The sequence below is a fragment of the Cnephaeus nilssonii genome, assembly GCF_951640355.1.
Source record: "Cnephaeus nilssonii genome assembly, chromosome: 6".
NCBI lineage: Eukaryota > Metazoa > Chordata > Mammalia > Chiroptera > Vespertilionidae > Cnephaeus > Cnephaeus nilssonii.
The window spans coordinates 47,048,950-47,066,245 of NC_137077.1; the positions used below are offsets into that span (position 1 = coordinate 47,048,950).

At 51.9% G+C, this 17,296-nt stretch overlaps 1 protein-coding gene across 9 annotated transcripts in view; it reads right to left on the reverse strand.

Moving 5' to 3' along the window:
* Positions 1-358: 358 nt before the first annotated feature.
* Positions 359-17,296, reverse strand: part of KMT2D (lysine methyltransferase 2D) — a 40,457-nt gene continuing 23,519 nt past the window's right edge. For 6 of the 9 annotated variants that reach the window (XM_079775889.1, XM_079775891.1, XM_079775893.1 and 3 more), the window contains exons 36-55: positions 15,416-15,539; positions 15,190-15,274; positions 15,018-15,099; positions 14,676-14,908; positions 11,637-14,579; positions 11,374-11,514; positions 11,082-11,249; positions 10,768-10,927; positions 10,057-10,132; positions 9,709-9,884; positions 9,475-9,605; positions 8,669-8,801; positions 8,463-8,590; positions 7,170-8,310; positions 5,893-6,029; positions 5,663-5,793; positions 3,701-3,986; positions 3,402-3,475; positions 3,168-3,276; positions 359-3,009 (exon numbers count right to left, since the gene is read on the reverse strand). In XM_079775889.1, coding sequence (XP_079632015.1) covers positions 2,917-3,009; positions 3,168-3,276; positions 3,402-3,475; positions 3,701-3,986; positions 5,663-5,793; positions 5,893-6,029; positions 7,170-8,310; positions 8,463-8,590; positions 8,669-8,801; positions 9,475-9,605; positions 9,709-9,884; positions 10,057-10,132; positions 10,768-10,927; positions 11,082-11,249; positions 11,374-11,514; positions 11,637-14,579; positions 14,676-14,908; positions 15,018-15,099; positions 15,190-15,274; positions 15,416-15,539 — 6,551 coding nt within the window. In that variant the 3' untranslated portion in view covers positions 359-2,916. Of the gene's footprint in view, positions 3,010-3,167; positions 3,277-3,401; positions 3,476-3,700; positions 3,987-4,006; positions 5,163-5,662; positions 5,794-5,892; positions 6,030-7,169; positions 8,311-8,462; positions 8,591-8,668; positions 8,802-9,474; positions 9,606-9,708; positions 9,885-10,056; positions 10,133-10,767; positions 10,928-11,081; positions 11,250-11,373; positions 11,515-11,636; positions 14,580-14,675; positions 14,909-15,017; positions 15,100-15,189; positions 15,275-15,415; positions 15,540-17,296 lie in introns of those variants that run through there. The other 3 variants (XM_079775894.1, XM_079775892.1, XM_079775896.1) reach the window with 2 other exon arrangements.

The window sequence follows — 17,296 nt, forward strand, 5'->3', positions numbered from 1 at the left end:
CGCGGAGCTCACTTTTCCGGCGCGGCCAGGCCTGGTAAGCGCCCTCCCCTGGGTCCTCTCGGACCTCACGGATCGGGCTGACGGCGAGGGTGACAGGACGGAGCCACTTGTATTTAAAATGTTCTCTTTTTATTTGTCGTTTAAAAACAAACTTGGAAGAAGCAAAATCCAAAACTTGCCCTTTGCCTCTTGCAACATAAATTATGTACAGTTCAGAATGATCGCTGATACAAAACATGCCAAGGACAGGGGCGCTGGGGTGGAGGGAGGGCACTTTAAAAGGGAATCATTTCATCCGCTGTTACGAAAGACCAACCTTGCTGTACAGGATACACACAACACAAAATAAAGTCTTCACGGGATTCACACTTGTCAGCGATTTATTTTTTTAAAAGGGGGAGGGTCCTGGAGGTGAGGGGAGAAGACTGTAAAGGGGAAAAACTGAAAATTGAATATGTGCAAGTGTAAACCAACCCAAAATACAAACACGGGGGAGGGAGGAGGAGGGAATTCTGATGCAATTATACAGGCGGGGTACTTAAAAAAAAAACAAAAACAAAAAAAAACACCAACAACCAAAATTCCAACCTTGTAACTTGGGTCTGAGTTAGTTTATATAAAAATTAAAAACTGTATAAGGTTTCTTTACTAAATTCTACAGGACTATCGGATACCTAGCATATGCTTACAAAGTCTGCCCCATCCCCTTTTCCCAATCCCAGGGCCCAGGCCCCAACCAGAGCCTGACTCACAAGAGCCAATCTCGCCATCCCTGTAGCCTAGACCTTTTGCTCTTGGAAAAGGGACATCCAATGGCTTTGGGAGCAGCAGCCCAGTCTCCCCACTGTCTGATTTAATTACAGTGGTTTCTGTGAGGGTGGAGGGATGTTATTCTCTTAAACATTTGCAGCTTGAAACAGTTGAGGAAGCAGCTTAAAAAAAAAAAATCTCCCTACCCCCATCAATCCGCAATCCCCCAATTCAAAAACAAACAAAAACAAACCTAAAATCACAACAGCGACTGTGCTCCCCTTCCAGCAGGCCCACCCATCCACCACCAACCACCAAGCCCATCCCTACACTCCATACATTTGATTCTTGAAAATATTAATTACAAAATGCCCTTTGCCCACAGCCCCTAGGAGAGAACTGCATATAAGCTTCATCTTCATCCCCATGGCTCCATACCACACAGGGGTCTGGGGCTTCACCCACCCCCTGATCTACCCCTACCCCAGGAAGAGGTTCAACTGCAGCACAAGCTTGGGCAGAAAGGGGAAGGAAAGGGAGGCAGGGAACCCATCACCCTCTGGCTCCCCCTGGGGCCAGCTCACTTTTGTGCGTTATAACATAGTCCAACTATACAATAGGGGGTGGGAATTGCCCAGCCTCTATACCCCCATCTTACAGCAGTCACAGCCAGGGGGTGGGGAGGAGGGGGTGAGGAAAAGGGCGGTAGGTTGGGTAATGGAGGGGGCCCCCCCACAAGGGGAGCTCCATGTATCCGCCCCACGCCCCCCTACCATTTATAAACTGGTTTTGTAAAAAGAAAATAGATATATTTATATAGAATATATAAAGCACAAAAATTAGTAGTTTTACATTTGCTCTCCCCGGGGGTGGGGGGAGAGGGGAGGGTTCTCACCTCCAGCCGGCTCCCCCATGCCCCACAAGACTATGTACAATCCCATGTATAAATAGATAAATACCCCCCACCCTCCCCGCGCTGACACTAAGCTCCCCACCCCCACATCACCACCTCTTCCCACCAGACCAGCAGCAGTTTGGTGACTGAGGGAAAGTGGGAGCTCTGGGCCACACCCCGCCTCACTGGGTATGGGCATGCCACTCAGGGATAGCCCTCACCTCTATCACCCACCCACCCCATCCAGGGGCTGGAGGGCAAATGGGCTCATGATGGGGTTGGGAAAACAGGAGGGAAATATCCTGGTCCTAGGTTTAGCACATCCCTCCTACCCCCATGTCCAGATGGAGAAGGAAGTCCTAGAGCAACTAGGGGCCAGTCATCCCCAATCTTCATCATCATTAGCCTCAGCCGCCATCCCATGCCCAGAATTAAAAACAAAGATGGATTTTTTGTTGTTGTTGTTTTCTTCCTCCTCCTACCCCCCTTCCACCCACTCAGAAGAGGGCAGTGAGGTGGGGGAGAGGGTTGGGGCAGTAGGGGGCTTGGAGAGGGTCTCACATTTCAAAACAGCAAAAAATCCAACACTTAAATGAGGTAGGTGTGGGTGTGGGGTCTCCTTGCCCGGCTTGCCTGGCTTGCCCTTCTGGGCAGCTGGGCGCCTCTTTCCCATTCATGTTGCATTTGTCAGAGTGGAAAACAAGGAAACAAAACCCATAGAGAGAAACACAGAGGATACGAGGGAGACAGAGACAGATTGAGAGGGAAGGGGATGGGGGGTGAGGGGGGGGGCAGGACCCGGCAGGCAGGGCCAGGTGTGAGACCCGGCCTTTGGGATTGTCAAGCTTAGTCAAGTCTCTTTGCAGCCTTGAGTTGGGCCGGAGAGGTCAGTGGGAGCAGCAGGGCTGTGAGGCCCGGCCACACATCCTCCTCCCCGCTCCCTGCTGCCTCCCAGATGCTTCTGGGTAGTTCCCGGCCCATATCCCCCTCAAACCTGAGATGCCCAATGGCTGCTTCTGTCTGGCTCCTCCTGGAGCTGGGGGCAGAGATGCAAGCCTGGGGGCCGATGGCAGGGAAGAGGGTTATCCCTGGTGCCCAGGGTGGGCTTGGCCTAGGGCCCTCTGCCCCAGCCTCCTGCTCCAGGGGCTCCGGTCAGCCGGCAGCCCCAGCCCTGGGTCCTGGCTCTGGCCGCTACCTCTCTTCCCTCTCATCCCTTTCAGGGAAGAGGTTGGGGGTGGAGGGACTCCCCTGCCTGGTAGCCTCAAAGCTTTTTAATTCATCCATTTCCGACAATTCCAGGCTCCACAGTGGCAGGGGATCTTGTGCTGATCGTCCTCAAAGTCAAACTGATAGTCATAGGTCAGCTGTTAAGAAAAGAGGGCAGAATCAGTACCAGCCCCTCAGAGGAATTGGGGAGGGCAGAGATGATCTGCTCTGAGGGCAGTGGCCTTGGAACTTGGCTCTGGGGAATAACAGAGAAGAGAGAGCTGCTTTGTCACTCACTCATGATGCTTCCTCTTACCTCCTCTCCTTTGGGGATTCGCCGGCTGGAGATGATGATGATTTTATCCTCTTTGTCAAATGTCACAACTTCCGCCACACAGTTAGGGGCACAGGAATGGTTAATGTACCTAGGCAGTGGGACAGAGTCAGGGATGCCACATGATTAACTTGGGATGATTTTGGTTCCTTGTTGGCCCACCCCAGTGTATCACCGTCAGAGACCCCTAAATCCCTCCTTCCTAATTCCTCTCACCTGGCAGGGCCTCCGGTCAACGTAGCATCAATCACATGTTCATTGTTTATCCGGAACATGTAGATGCCTCGATTCTAGAAAGGAAAAAGTTGCAGAAGGGACAAGAGTATCAGAGAATGGCCATGGTGTGATGGTGGGATCAGGTAGCAAGCTCAGGCAGTGAGTTTCATTTCTTCTTTTTCCTTTCTCCCACCTCTCACCTCCTCCTCCCACAGCTTTCCACCTGACCCCCATACTGCTCCTTGTTCCCTGGCTGAGTGTGGACCATGCACCACGATGGCCCCTCTGTCAGCCCCTACCTGCTCCTCATAGATTTTCTCCCGCCGGTTGGCCACCTCGTTGCGAATGATGGTGCCAATGTATTCAATGACCATTGTGTGCTTTTCTAGGTCCTTGGCTGCATAAAGCCCCAGGCCCTGGATGCGGGAGCGAGCCAGATACACATTGTTCTTCCACTCAGTGCGCAGCCGCCGATATTGAGATGACTTGGAGTGCACAAACTGCTTGCTGTACGGGGTGTTAGTCTCGCCTGTGAAGGTGCTCTGATATGCCTTGGACATGCTGGTGCTGTTCAGGGTGTGGGGCCTGGGAGGTAATACAGTGCATAACAAGACAGCTCTCCCTCAGACCAAGCACACACCACCTGCCTCCTCCCTGGGATGTGCAACATGCCAGTTAGGGGCATGTGCTGCCTTGGGAATAGAGTGGAGGCATATGGGTCTTGGTTTTGATGAGGTAATTAACTAGCTATGGGGACCCTTCCAACACCCTGGGTGGCACAGAGATGGGGGGTGGGGAGTGGAGTGAAGGGAGGCACCAATTCCCCTACACTGAGCCCACTCTCCCATCTCCTTGCCTTTTACCACCCTCCTGCCAAACTGTGCTTAAGGCCGTGCTCTTCTGGGAGGAATTCCCCAAGCAGCCCAGGCCTGTAATATTTTGCTCAAACGCCTGAGTCCTACCGCCTGCATATACTGGAAGCCCTGAAAATGGGGCCTGTGTTTACCACATTGGACTGGGTTTGAATTAAAAGTGGCTCTGAATTCACAGCCGAAAGGGGCACGCTTTCCTTTCTTCAGACTGTCCCCGTTCCTAATGTAACATTGGGCTCTGTGCAGATGGCTCAGTGCAGGGGAATGACTGCTGCCTGGCAGGATGCCTTCTCACCACCCTAGGGCACCAGCCAAATTCTTCCCCATCCCAGAGCAGTGGTTTTCAAACGTTTTTTACTCTTCTTTCTTTAGCAGGAATCTTTTTTTTTTTTTCTTCTTAACAAAATGTTATTGGAACTCCAATACATCAACTAGATGAAAATGAAATTCTTCTGGTTGAATTTGAAGGGGGAGTTATACCCGGGGAGGGCCAAGTTCTGCCCGCTTAGTTCGTGTGTTCCAAGACTTTTTGGAACACACACAGTTTGAAAACCACTGTTACAGGGCATCAAGGATGAGGGCTGACTGGAGTAGAGTCAGACACTCTACGACAGCCTGAGGAGTAACCGAAGGCCTTCACAAAAGCCCTGCTACCGTGAATTCTGCCTCCCTCTACCCAGTGACCAAGGTCAGGCTACTGAGGAACACAGAAGGAACAGGAAACCACAAATCAACATGTAATGTTCTGGTCCCAGCTGTGACCTTTGTCTAGTCACTTAACTTTTCTGGGTCTCAGTTTTCTCAGCTGTGAAATGGGGGTCATACCACCTGCCCTACCTACCTCATAAGGTTGTTGTGAGGATCAAATGAGATAATGGATGTGAAAACGCTTTGAAAAAAAAAGTATAAAGTGCTATACAAATTTAAGGTTTTATTATTTTTCTATTATATTTCTAATTATTTACTTTTGAAACCAACTCAGCCTGGGGAAGGGAAGGTGACCCTAGCACTCATGGGGCATCTGAGGTTTGGGAGAATCACAGGTCCCCTGGGAGCAAAACAGGAGAGGAAGATGACTGGGGCCCTTATACAGTTCATAAAGTTTTACCACGGTCTACCCAGAACCTCCCCAACAGCCATTCATTCCCAGGATGCCCAAGATAAGTCTGTCCTAGACCCCAGGTCAACCCAGGACACCTGAACAGGTTGGGGGGGAGGCGGGAAGGGATACCGTATTGATAACTACACACCCTCTAACCAGGAGGCCTAGAGTGAACCCCCAGTCTCTCCAAGGGGAACTATAACCTGTAACCCCAAACCCTCAATTGGCCAGAGGGTCCCTACCAACTCCCACACTCATATCCTTTGGCCCCAGCCCCACAAGCTCACCGTTTGTAGTGTGTGAGGATTTTAGGCTCTGATCGGGCACAACCAGTGGGGTTGATCATGAGTGGTAGCTCCATTAGGGGGTGGCGTCCATAGCGGAATAAATAGTTTTGACAGCTCTCCACTCCAGGCAGCTGTGGGCACAGGTCATGCTCACCTTAGCCTGAGCACTTTTGGGGCAGGACCAAAGTTCTCAGTGCTCCCTTCTCCCCCAGCTCCCGGCCCCTTCTTACTGATTCAGCTATGCGCAGCACAGCATGCACCGTCAGCCCAAAGAGTTCCTCGCCTTTCAGGTACTCAGGGAAGAGCCTCAGCATGTCGGCCTCTTTTCTCATGGCAGCCACAGGCTCAATGATGCGATTCCACACAGCTAAGAGGCAAGGAAAGAGAGCAACCCTCACCATCTGATGAAGTTCCTCAGAAGGAACTTCTGCTCAGTGAACCCGACCCTAAACTTGATCTGGAGCTACCTCCCTGTCACGGGGCTGTGTGGTTCTTCAGGACCCCCTCATGGCCCCCCAGTCCCACTCTCCTTCAACAAGCCACACTTCCCACTCAGAAGGGCATTAGAGTGCCTTGTGACACAGAAACATGAATCCAAGGTCCAGGAGACCCAGCACAGGTCACAGGGTTTGCTGAGAGTCAGAACAACAGGCATGCTCTGGCACTGGGAAGATGAGTTCAGGTTCTAGTACTAGCCATTGGACCTTAAGCCAAATACTTAAGTCTAAGATTGTTTCTTGAAAACCTGGGCATAATAACAGTACTTACCTCAGAGGGTTGTGTGAACAAAATAACCTATAAAAATCACTTAGCTTAGTTTGTGGCACATAGTACATGTTCACTAAAAGGTAACTGCTCTTATTGTTATTTTTATCATTAACACTAAAACTAAGATCAGCCGAAACCGGTTTGGCTCAGTGGATAGAGCGTCGGCCTGCGAACTGAAGGGTCCCGGGTTAGATTCCGGTCAAGGGCATGTACCTTGGTTGCGGGCACATCCCCAGTGGGGGGTGTGCAGGAGGCAGCTGATCGATGTTTCTCTCTCATCGATGTTTCTAACTCTCTATCCCTCTCCCTTCCTCTCTGTAAAAAATCAATAAAATATATTTTAAAAATAAATTAATTAAAAAAACAAACAAACAAAAAAAACTAAGATCAAAAGAATTTTGTCCAGAGAAAAGCAACCATGGTTAGGATCAGGTTGGGTGAGCCAGATGGTAAGGTCTCAGAACTGTATTCTTTTGTTCCACTGAGGATAGGAAAAGGAGCCAGAATGAAGTTAGACAAGCAAAACATCTTCAATTACAAAGGAATTTAAGGTGAGTAAGAGAGGCTAAAATACTTTCTCTGGGGATTTTCAAGAGACCTCCACCTACGCGCAATAGAGGGTGTAGAGTGCAGAAGATCACTCACAAGGACCCTGCAGATCCCTTTTCCACATTGTAAAGATGATTCCAGGAGAAACGTTCCCAACTCCACATTACCATTTCCAGGGCCCACTGCTCACCCTGGGGAGAGGCGTCAGTGAAGACCAGGTCCTCCAGGCCCTGCTCCATGACTTTGATTATGAACTCCGGCCGACCGTTGTTCTCACCAATAGAGCAGCGGTAGCAGCAGCGGCGGTTGTTGGTGCGAAGGCTCCAGTAGATGCGTGTGGCTTCGTAGCCAACGGGATAAAGGGCAGTGGCACTGTGGAAGTCGGCCATCTGATGAGGGAGCAGCTGTCCAATGGCATGGAACACAAGGCCCCCTACCCGGAACATGTGTAGCCGCTCTCCCCGCTGGATGATGCTAGCGATTTGCTTCACCTCATCCCGCTCAATGTAGACCCGCCGGAAGACAGCAAAAGAGCTCAGCTCTTGCTCACAGGGCCCTTTGATCTTATGCATTGGACACAGCATGGTCTTGTCCTTGAAGAACATGCACTTGGCGCGGATGGCGCAGGCAAAATGGTAGACGTTGGGACAACGCATGCGATTGCAGCTGCTGGTGGCACCGGTGCGCTGGCACAAGGAGCACTTGGTTAGCAGTCCTCGGTGGAGGGCCACTTCCACATTCATCAGCGCCCCACCCTGGGTCTCATAGACCTCCGTGGACCACAGGGCACAGTTGAGGTGCACCCACAGGTCCAGGTCCAGGTTCAGCAAACGGGCAGGCCCATCAGTGGCCCCATCACCCTCCTCATGACAGAAGCAGCAGCGCCGCATGTCTCGAGGCACCTTGTCAGGTCGCAGGGCTGTGCCAAGTTGTTCCATAAACTCTGCCACTTCCCGCTCGTCCTCCTGCTGCCCACTGCCCTTCTGGATGGTCAGGAGCAGCCGCAGACGCTTCCAGCGCACCCCTTTCCACTTCTTGAGCCGAGGGGGCCGGCAATCTTCACCTTCTTCAGGGGGCCGGGCTCGGGGCTTGGGCCGGGTGGACTCAGGGGAGGAGGCCAGGGGCAGAGGCGACGGGACAGGTGGCTCAACTGAGGGTTCAGCTGGGAGCTCGACCAGGGGTTCAGCAGGGGGGCTGGCAGGAGAGGGTGCCAAGGGGGATGGGGGTGGGGAGGGTTCTTCAGGAGGTGGGGCGGAGAGCTGTCGAACGTCCAGATTGGAGACATTGTAGGTGTAGCTGTGTTGGGTGGGTGGCTCTGGGATAGGGCTCTCCTATGGGAGGGGGCACGAACCCTGTATGGTTAGTGCCAGCTCCTCACTTAACTAGCCCCCTCCCTCCTCCCACCCAGATCCCACTCTCCCAAAAGCCCTCTCTGCTATCTCTGCCCTAGCCAGAGACACCCCTTTTTCTCACCCAGACCCACCTGTTTCAGGAGGCTCAAGATGTCTAGCTGGCTCTTGAGAGTATAGCCAGGCAACACGGCATCAAATTGCTTCAGCCAATCAGGGCCAGCTTCTGGGCTCTTGCCTCCCAGACCCTTTTCTTTCCCACCTGCAGGAAGGAGGGGGTCAGAGCCTCCCACCAGAATCATTCCCCTTAGGTCCCCAGGTGTTTTCCTGCCACACTCACCAGGGCCCTCAGCTTCCCCCTTCTTAGGCTCAATGCCTGCCCGGGCAGGGCTCTCTGGGAACAGCACCTCATAGGAGTTGGGGATCTTCATGCTTAACAGCTCTGCCACTGCCACCATCACACCATTCAGGTTCTGTCAGAGCAGGGAGGGGAAGGGAGAGCCTTGTCAGCAGGTTGTGTACAGTGAGCACTACCACCAGCTTGGTGGGGACAATGACACCTAGAACACAGCCCCACAAGCGGCTGGTCAGTCCAGCCCCTGTGCCATCTAACTCTTCCCATGTACTTATTTTATGGTGGCCTTTCCCAAACTGCTGTGGGCATTAGCAGGAGCTCCACAAAAGGGGCCGGTGTCAACTAAGTTTAGGAAATGATATACATTATATCCATAACTTGGGAGATTAATGATAATTAGCAAATTAGAGAAGCTGAGGAGTCTTGTAGTAAGGACTCCTGTTTGGTTGTTTTAACTGGGACTGCCCATTTCCTTTGACAACAAAACCCTGTTAACATTAAAAAACAAAAAACAGTTTCACCAAATATAATGGGGTGCTGCTTGTATCATATGTCACATTATATATACTCTCTTTATTTGTTGAGTGTGTCTTTACCACAGGACTGTGAACTCCCTGAAGGCAGGGACCCCTCATGCTTCATTTACTCTAATCCTACAGCCACTAGCCTAGGCTTTCACATGGTAGATCCTCAGTACATAGCTTTAAAGGTCCGAATTTACCCAGACAAGCTTCAGGGACTGCCCTCTGATCAGCACCCCTTAGGCCTCTAAGGCACCCTCCAGGACACACCTTGGCTGCAGCAGCAGAGACCGTCAGCATGACTGACACCTCACTTCCTTTGCCCTTTTCCCAAGTTGTGGCAGGCAGCTTTCCAGGGGCCTCCAGGTCTAGAGCCCCATAAGGTTTGGTATCTGGGAAGACTAAATGAGAAAAAGGAATCTGTGTTAGCCTCAGCTGCCCTTCTGCCCCAGCTCCAACACCCCAGCTCGGCCTGGCCTGGCCTATGTTCAGGGCAGCCCCTACCTGGAATGCTGGCCCGAGGAATGATGGGGATGACAGGGGAGAGAGCCCGGTCTTCCTGCTCCCACTGCCCTGAGCCCAGCTGAGGGAAACGAGGTGCCTCCTCCCCCAGGATGCTCTCGGGGGATGAAGCTGGCACAATGCTGTCAGGAGAATCGCTGTCCTCATCACTCTCCATCCTGTGGGCCAAAAGTAGACATTTGTTGCTACAGCTCTGCAGACCCCCACTCCCAAATCTAGAGATTAGTAGATATCACAGCCTTACTTAAAATCTACTATTGGCCAAAGGGAAAATGAGACAACCAGATCCCTAACCCCATTCCTCACCCCCATTTCCGGCACAATCCCCACCTGACATCCTCGGTCTGATTGTGAGGGGGTGTAGGCAAGGCAGCCAGCAGATCTAGACTCTTCACCTCTGAAGTATCTGAGGGGTAGGTAGGGAAAAGAAAAGTCAGGCCTAGGGTAGCTAGAGCTGATGGTGCTTTCTCCACCACATTTCAGGCCTAACTAGTACAACATCTAGCTTAGCTATCATGACCACTGTCTACCCATCTACCCATCTACCCATCTACCAGTTTGGAGCAGACAAACTGTATTTTGAGCATTTCCAATGTGTCAGGTGCACTTTTTATTTACACTATTTTAACACTCCATTAAGTATTATAATATCTATTTTATAGTGAGGAAACTCAGGCTCATACAAGTCAATCAAGTTACTGGGCTATAGTAACATGGCTAAAAGAACGCAGGAACCAGGATTCACAACCAGCTATGACAATAGTTTATACCCACCACGGCTGTCTGTTCATTATAAACAAAAGTTTCATTAACACTCTGTCATCCACTTCCCTCACTGTCTTGGTTCTAGACTCCCGATGCCCATCCTTGTCTCCAACAAATTAGTCCTGAAGAGGTCCTTTCTATCTCAAGTACTGGTTGTGTGCACACAGCGAAACATGCATCTATCTATGTCAAACTGTTGGACAGAGTACACGAACTGGCTTGGACCCCAGCCACCAAATCCTTCTAGAGGAGAGACCCACTCTACTCTTGACTTACCCCTCAATGTTCCTTCAGTATCCCGGGCAGAGGCAGCATCCTTGGGGTGCTCCCCCAGCTCTTCAGATGGAGTGACGCCATTCACCATCTTCTGCTGCACCGATGGGGGTGGGGTGGGGGGCAGCGACGAGGGTGGTGTCGGCGGGTTACTCAGGTTATTCTGGGGGTGGGGTGGGGTGTTGTGTGCAAGATGGCAGGGGGAGACTGACATAATCTCCTGGCCCCACACTACATCAGCAACTTCAAGTATCCCACTCCCACCTCCACCTCCCCAAGAACCTCATCATCCCCAAAAGGTATTGTCATTTTCTAACCTTGGTAAGCAGCTGGGAATAGTAGTCAGGGCCAGTGGGCAGTGCCCCACTTCCAAAGGTCCCCCTCAGCTGGCACTGCCCATTGATTGGGCAGCTACTGCCAAAGGGAGCAAAGAGGCTAAAATTGGCGGTGATGGTAGGCTCCGTTAGGGGCAGCAGGGACAGCTCCTAGGAGGGGCAAGATGACAAGGTTGGAAACCTGCAGCACGTACATCTCTGCCACTGCATAGCTGGGGGCCAGGGTGCCCCCTTATCCTGAGTTGGGACCAGGGGACTGGCTCCTGGGGGTCACCTGTTTTAGCTGTTTCAGCAAGGCCTCGCTGGCCCTGACCCCGTCCTCCTTCCGCAGCTTCTTTCGGGAGCTCACCAACCTGTCGCTTGCCTTCTGTACCCGCTTGGGCTTCGGTGTCAAAGGTTTCCTGGCTGCTGTATCCTAAGCCGGATAAACCCACAGTGAAGGTGGCTGTCTTCCTCAGAGCCCTCACCTCTTCTGTTTGACCAAGACCTTCTCACTCTGCCCCACGTTCCAGGCCCCACTCTACCTGGAGTACTCACCTCCTTATTGCTGGGGGTACCCTGTAGTTTCTGCTCCAGCCCAGCCAACTTGCTGTCAATGTGCCCGTTGATCTCTGTTCGCAGCCCCTCGGGCCCCCGCCCAGTGCTGAGTTGCACATTCTTTGCACGTAGAAGCTTCTGCAAGAGCAGATGCCCGGCCTCTGAGCGGGGGCCTGCCAGCAGGAGGTGGTTGCTGGTACCTGGTGTCCCTATTGGCTCCCCATTGGCCTCCCTCTTCACCACCTGGGTTCCCAGGGCACATGGCTCTTCCCGAGGCTCCTGCTTGATGCTGAGATAGGATGGTTCGGGCACCGCCTGCCCATTCACCTGCTCTGGATGCCCAGGTACCAGGCTGCTCTGCTCCGGCTTCTGGGCTTCTGCTGGGTTGTCTGGGGGATCCCAAGGTCCCAGCCCCTTGCCAAATAAGGTATCTGCAAGCTGGGCAGCAGCAGGTGAGATCTTCCCAGGAGGCAACTCCAAGGGCAGCCCTTGGGGTTTGGGGGTCCCTGGCTGTGTGGGAGGGAGCTGGGCCTCAGAGGGGAGCTGGGAACTAGGGGATGGTAATTGTGAAGAAGGTCTCTTTGGCTCTTGTGGGCTAGATGGTGGAGGTGTGGGATGAACAGGACCAAGGACTGGTCCAGTTGATAAGGCTCCTTGTGGGGCAGGGAGCCGGGGTGGGCCCTGAGGTCGAAGCCCTGCCCCTAGCTCCTGGAGAGGCCCTGTCTGGGATCCAGGGAAGCCCCCAAGTTGCGGCTGGCGGCCTAGGAGGCCCTGGAGGGGAGAGGGCTGGGATCCAGGCTCCTGATAGGGTGGAGCCTGGCGTATGCCCTGACTCTGCTGTAGCTGCCGCTGCATGAGGAGCGCCTGCAGCTGCTGCTGCTGCTGAGGGCTCAAGTGCCGCAACTGTGGGTTTTTGGCCAAAACTCCTTGGAGCTGTGCTCGAAACTGACCCACTGTAGGCATGACTCCAGCCCCAGGCAGGCCCTGCCCCGACTGGGGAACAGATCCTGGTTTGGCAGACTGTGGCCCTGCATTATTTTGCAAGGGCCGCTCTAGTCCATGGTGCTGTTGGGAGCCCAGAAGGTTCTGAGTTATGGGCCCAGGCTGCTCCCCTAAGGAAACAGAGGATTGGGCCAGCAGGTGTGGCACAGAAGAGGCCTCTGAAGATGATCCACTGTTTGATTGCCCATGGCTGCCCACACCTGCTGTGTGGAGCAAGTTAACTTGCTGCTGCTGCTGTCCTTGGAGCCTCAGAGGTGGCTGCAGTGGCACAGAGTTGGGCTGAGGCTGGGCCTGGGGTTGGACAAGCAGGAGTTGTGAGTCCCCAGAGAGTGAGGGCTTTACTTCCCCTGGTTCAGTGGGCACTGCCTCAGGTACAGTCCCTATTGCTACACCTCCCTGATGTGTGGAGGGCCCCTCAGTGGCCTCTGGAGGAAGAGTGGTCTCTACAATGCTTTGTTCCTTGCCCGTTAGGAGGAGGGTTGGGCCCAAGCCTCCGGGGCTAGAAAAGTGTTGTTGCAGAGGCTTGGCTGGCATTCCAGGACCAAGAGTCACTTGCTGCTGCTGTTGCTGAGGAGACAGTAAAGTTCGACTCTGGTTTAGGAGGCCTATCTGCTGCTGTTGCTGCTGCTGAAGCTGCTGTTGCTGCTGCTGAAGCTGCTGCTGCTGTTGTAGTTGTTGTTGCTGCTGTTGAAGCTGCTGCTGCTGTTGTAGCTGTTGTTGCTGCTGTTGAAGCTGCTGCTGCTGTTGTAGCTGTTGTTGCTGCTGTTGAAGCTGCTGCTGCTGTTGTAGCTGTTGCTGCTGTTGAAGCTGCTGCTGTTGTAGCTGCTGCTGTTGTAGCTGTTGCTGCTGCTGTTGAAGCTGCTGTTGCTGTTGTAGCTGCTGTTGCTGTTGAAGCTGCTGTTGCTGCTGTAGCTGCTGTTGCTGCTGTAGCTGCTGCTGCTGCTGTAGCTGTAGCTGCTGTTGCTGCTGCTGCTGTAGCTGCTGTTGCTGTAAGGAGGCCATTGGCTGAGTGCTAAGCTTGGGCTGCCCACTATGTGGCATCAGACCCTGCTGAAGATGAGAAAGCCCTGCCATGGGTCCCTGCTGCTGCTGCTGCTGCTGCTGCTGCTGGGCTGTGACCAGTCGGTGTCCCATAAGGCCCTGACTTTGCGGTGCCAGCTGAGGTGAACTTGGCACCCGGGACTGGGTCAGAAGCACCTGTCTGTGAGGACCCTGAGGGCCCAAAGCTCCAGGGTGCGGTTGCTGCTGCTGCAACACTGCCACCTGGGCAGGGCCCAGCATGCCCTGGGGCCCCTGGGGTGGTTGAGGGGACAGCTGCTGGACCAAGAGGCCCTGATGGCTGCTGGAAGGCAGAAGCCCTTGGGGCTTGGGACCCAGAGCCTGGTTTGCCTGTATCCCAGGTCCCTGCTGCTGTTGCTGCTGGATTGCCACCTGCCCTAGGAGGTGCTGCTGCTGCTGCTGTTGCAGTTTCTGGGCAAGCTGCATGCGTTGCTGCTGTAGCTGTAGCTGCCTTTCCTGCAAAAGCCTCGAATCAGGTCCCAAGCCTCGAAGAGCAAGATTGCCAGGAAAAAAGCCCCCTGAGGGGCCAGCCAGGGCTCCAGCCCCGCCAGAATGTTGTTGTTGTTGTTGTTGGGCCAAGGTTGTGTTGAGGAAGGGGCCACCAGGCTGTCCAGGTAGTGCCATGCCCCCTGGGGGCAGACGAAGTCCAGCAGCTTGCCCACCAGGGGGCCCCTGTGGTGGCTGTAGCGCATGGCCAGGGAGCAGCTGACCAGGGAGCTTGGTGAGTAGCCGAGGACTCTGGGAAGGGCTAAGGGCCAGCACCGCTGAGTGTTGTTGCTGCTGCTGTTGTTGCTGCTGCTGCTGCTGCTGTTGCTGCTGCTGCTGTTGCTTATTCCGATATTCTGCCATGAGATTTGTGTGCTCCTTCTGTTGCTTCCGGACCTAATGGGAAGGTCGGGGATGTCAGCCTCGAGCCTGCCCACCATGCCAACCCTCTTCCCAGCTCCTGGTTGCTAAGCTGAAGCCTGCTTTCCCCACCTGATCCAGCTGTTTTTGGATCTTGCTCTGCTGCTCTGTAACCAACTTGAGCTTCTCAGCATCAGCCTCTGGGAACTCCCGGCCAGCCTTTTTGGCAGTACGCTGTTTGGCACACAGAGCCTTCCGGGATTTGCGGTGCACACCAATCTGTTCCTCTAGTACCTTCAGCTGCATCTGTAGGAGCTGTTGGGTATGGAACAGCCACTCTTCATACTGCCGCTGGTCAGCCTCATCTGGAAAAGAAAGCTGGTGTCAGGACCCATAGAATGGTGATCCCAATTCCTCTTCCTTCAAATGCCTCAAGCCATTTTCTTTTAGGCTCCTCCCCCTCTCCATACTCACTGATCACTCCCTGGGCAAAAGTAGGTGGATTGGGACGAGCCTGGGAGGGGTCACCAGCATTCCTCTCCTGCAATGAGAGACACTGCTAAAGGGTCATATTTCCATACCAGCCCCTAAGAAGGGTGACCCAACAGCATGGGACACAAATTCCTACTCCCACCTGAGCACTTACCTGGCCACTCCCAGCTGCTACGTGGTTCTGCAGATCACTGCCAGTCCCCCCTGAGAGCCTCTGGGCTAGCAAGGACACTTGCTGCCTAGAGTTCACCAAAGCAAAGAGGATGTGTTAGTAATGGGGAAATATGAAAGGCAAAGAGGAGAAACAAGGAGGGAAGGAGATCAGGAAGGAGAGGGGAAGGACTGGGAAAGAAAAGGTCCAACCGCCACCCAAGTCTTACCTGTTCATACCAGGTGCCACTCCAATGCTACCCTGAGCCATCACCTTCTTGATGCCTTTCAAAGCTACCATCTTGGCCTTTGCAATGGGATCAATGATATCTTCTGCAGCAAATTTGTCCAGGTCTGGAGAGGGGAGAACCAAGGGAGCTGGGCATTTGGGTCAATGCTCCATTCTATGTCTGCTATTGCTTCCAACACTTTAACCTCTATCAAGCCAAGCAAAACAATGGCATTGCATGATGGAAAGACCAGTGGACTAGGAGCCAGGCAGCCTAGGTGACTCAGCTCTACTATTCACAGGACATGTGGCCCTGTTGTGTTAGGAAAAGGTACTCAGTAAATATTTGTTAAACCAATATATCAATGTTATTTCACCTTTCTGAGCCTCAGTTTACTCCACTATTTGGTAGAGATCATGACTCCCTTTTCTGCCCATCTCATGTGACTACTGAGAAGACCACATATGACAAGAATATGAGCACAGTTGACCCTTGAACAACATGGATTTGAACTGAAGGCTCCAATTATATGCAGATTTTTTTCATTAAATACTGTAAATGTATTTTCTCTTCCTTATGCTTTTTCTCAATAACATTTTCTTTTCTCTAGCTTACTTTATTTTAAGAATACAATATATAATACATAAAACATACAAAATATGTGTTAATTATGTTATCAGTAAGGCTTCTAGTCAACAGTAAGCTATTAGTGGTTAAGTTTTTTTGGGAATCAAAAGTTATACACAGATTTGACTACATGGGGGTCAGCACCCCTAAGCCCATGTTCTTCAAGGGTTAACTGTCCATTTTATGACCTAGAAAGCATTCTTCAAAAGTAGTGTTCTTGCCTGGCCAGTATGGCTGATTGGTTGAGCATCAACCTATGAACCAGGAGATCACGGTTCAATTCCTGGTCAAGGCACATGCCCAGGTTGCAGGCTCAATCCCCAGTGAGGGGCGTGCAGGAGGCAGCCAATCAATGATTCTCTCTCATCATTGATGTTTCTATTTCTCTCTCCTTCTCTGAAATCAATAAAAAAATATATATTTTTAAAAAGTAGTGTTCTTAGAGCAACTAGTGCAGCCCAAGAACCAATCTGGCAAAGCCCTAGATGCCAGAGCTATTGTAGATCTGACATGGATCACCTACATCCCACTCACCTGCCTGTCCTGGATGCTAGATAGAAAAATAAAAATAAGCAACCACCAAAAAATCCAATCTTTCTAAAATCATACACATTGCATATTTCTCCAATACTCAGTAAATGTTAACTGACTCCTCACTTTTTAAAGGACTAACCAAAATCCCTCCCCTGGTCTTTTGAGGCAGTAACACAGTTAAGAGGATCAGAGGGCCAGAGTTCAAACTCTAGCTCTGTTAGTTGTGTGATCTTGGGCAAGTTACTTAACCTCCATTCCTCATTTTCCTTTTCTGTAATCGAAGATAATAATAGTACCTATTTAATGACTTTGTTGTAATGATTAGATAATGAATGTACAGCACTCAGTACACTGATTGCAAATAGTAATTACTCAATAACTGCTATTACAATTTGAGGTCTATGGTAGTACCCACTCACTTCCCTCTACACAAATTCTACTCCAACCTAACCACTCACTCATTCTTCAAATATACCCCATTGGCTCTCCTGCCAATATGGTTCCTGTTGTTCCAGGATCAACTGTACTCAAGTCTTTTCATCTACCTGGAGTGTTTTCTCTTGCACCACTTCTCTCCAAGTCCTAATCCTTAGGTCTTACCACAGCTACAAAGCCTTTGCTAATCAGGCTTCATGTATTCATCCCATTCCCTCTCTCAAATATTTGAATGCCTGCTATGTGCCAGGCACTGTTCCTCCCTTCTTAAAAGCTACAGTGCTT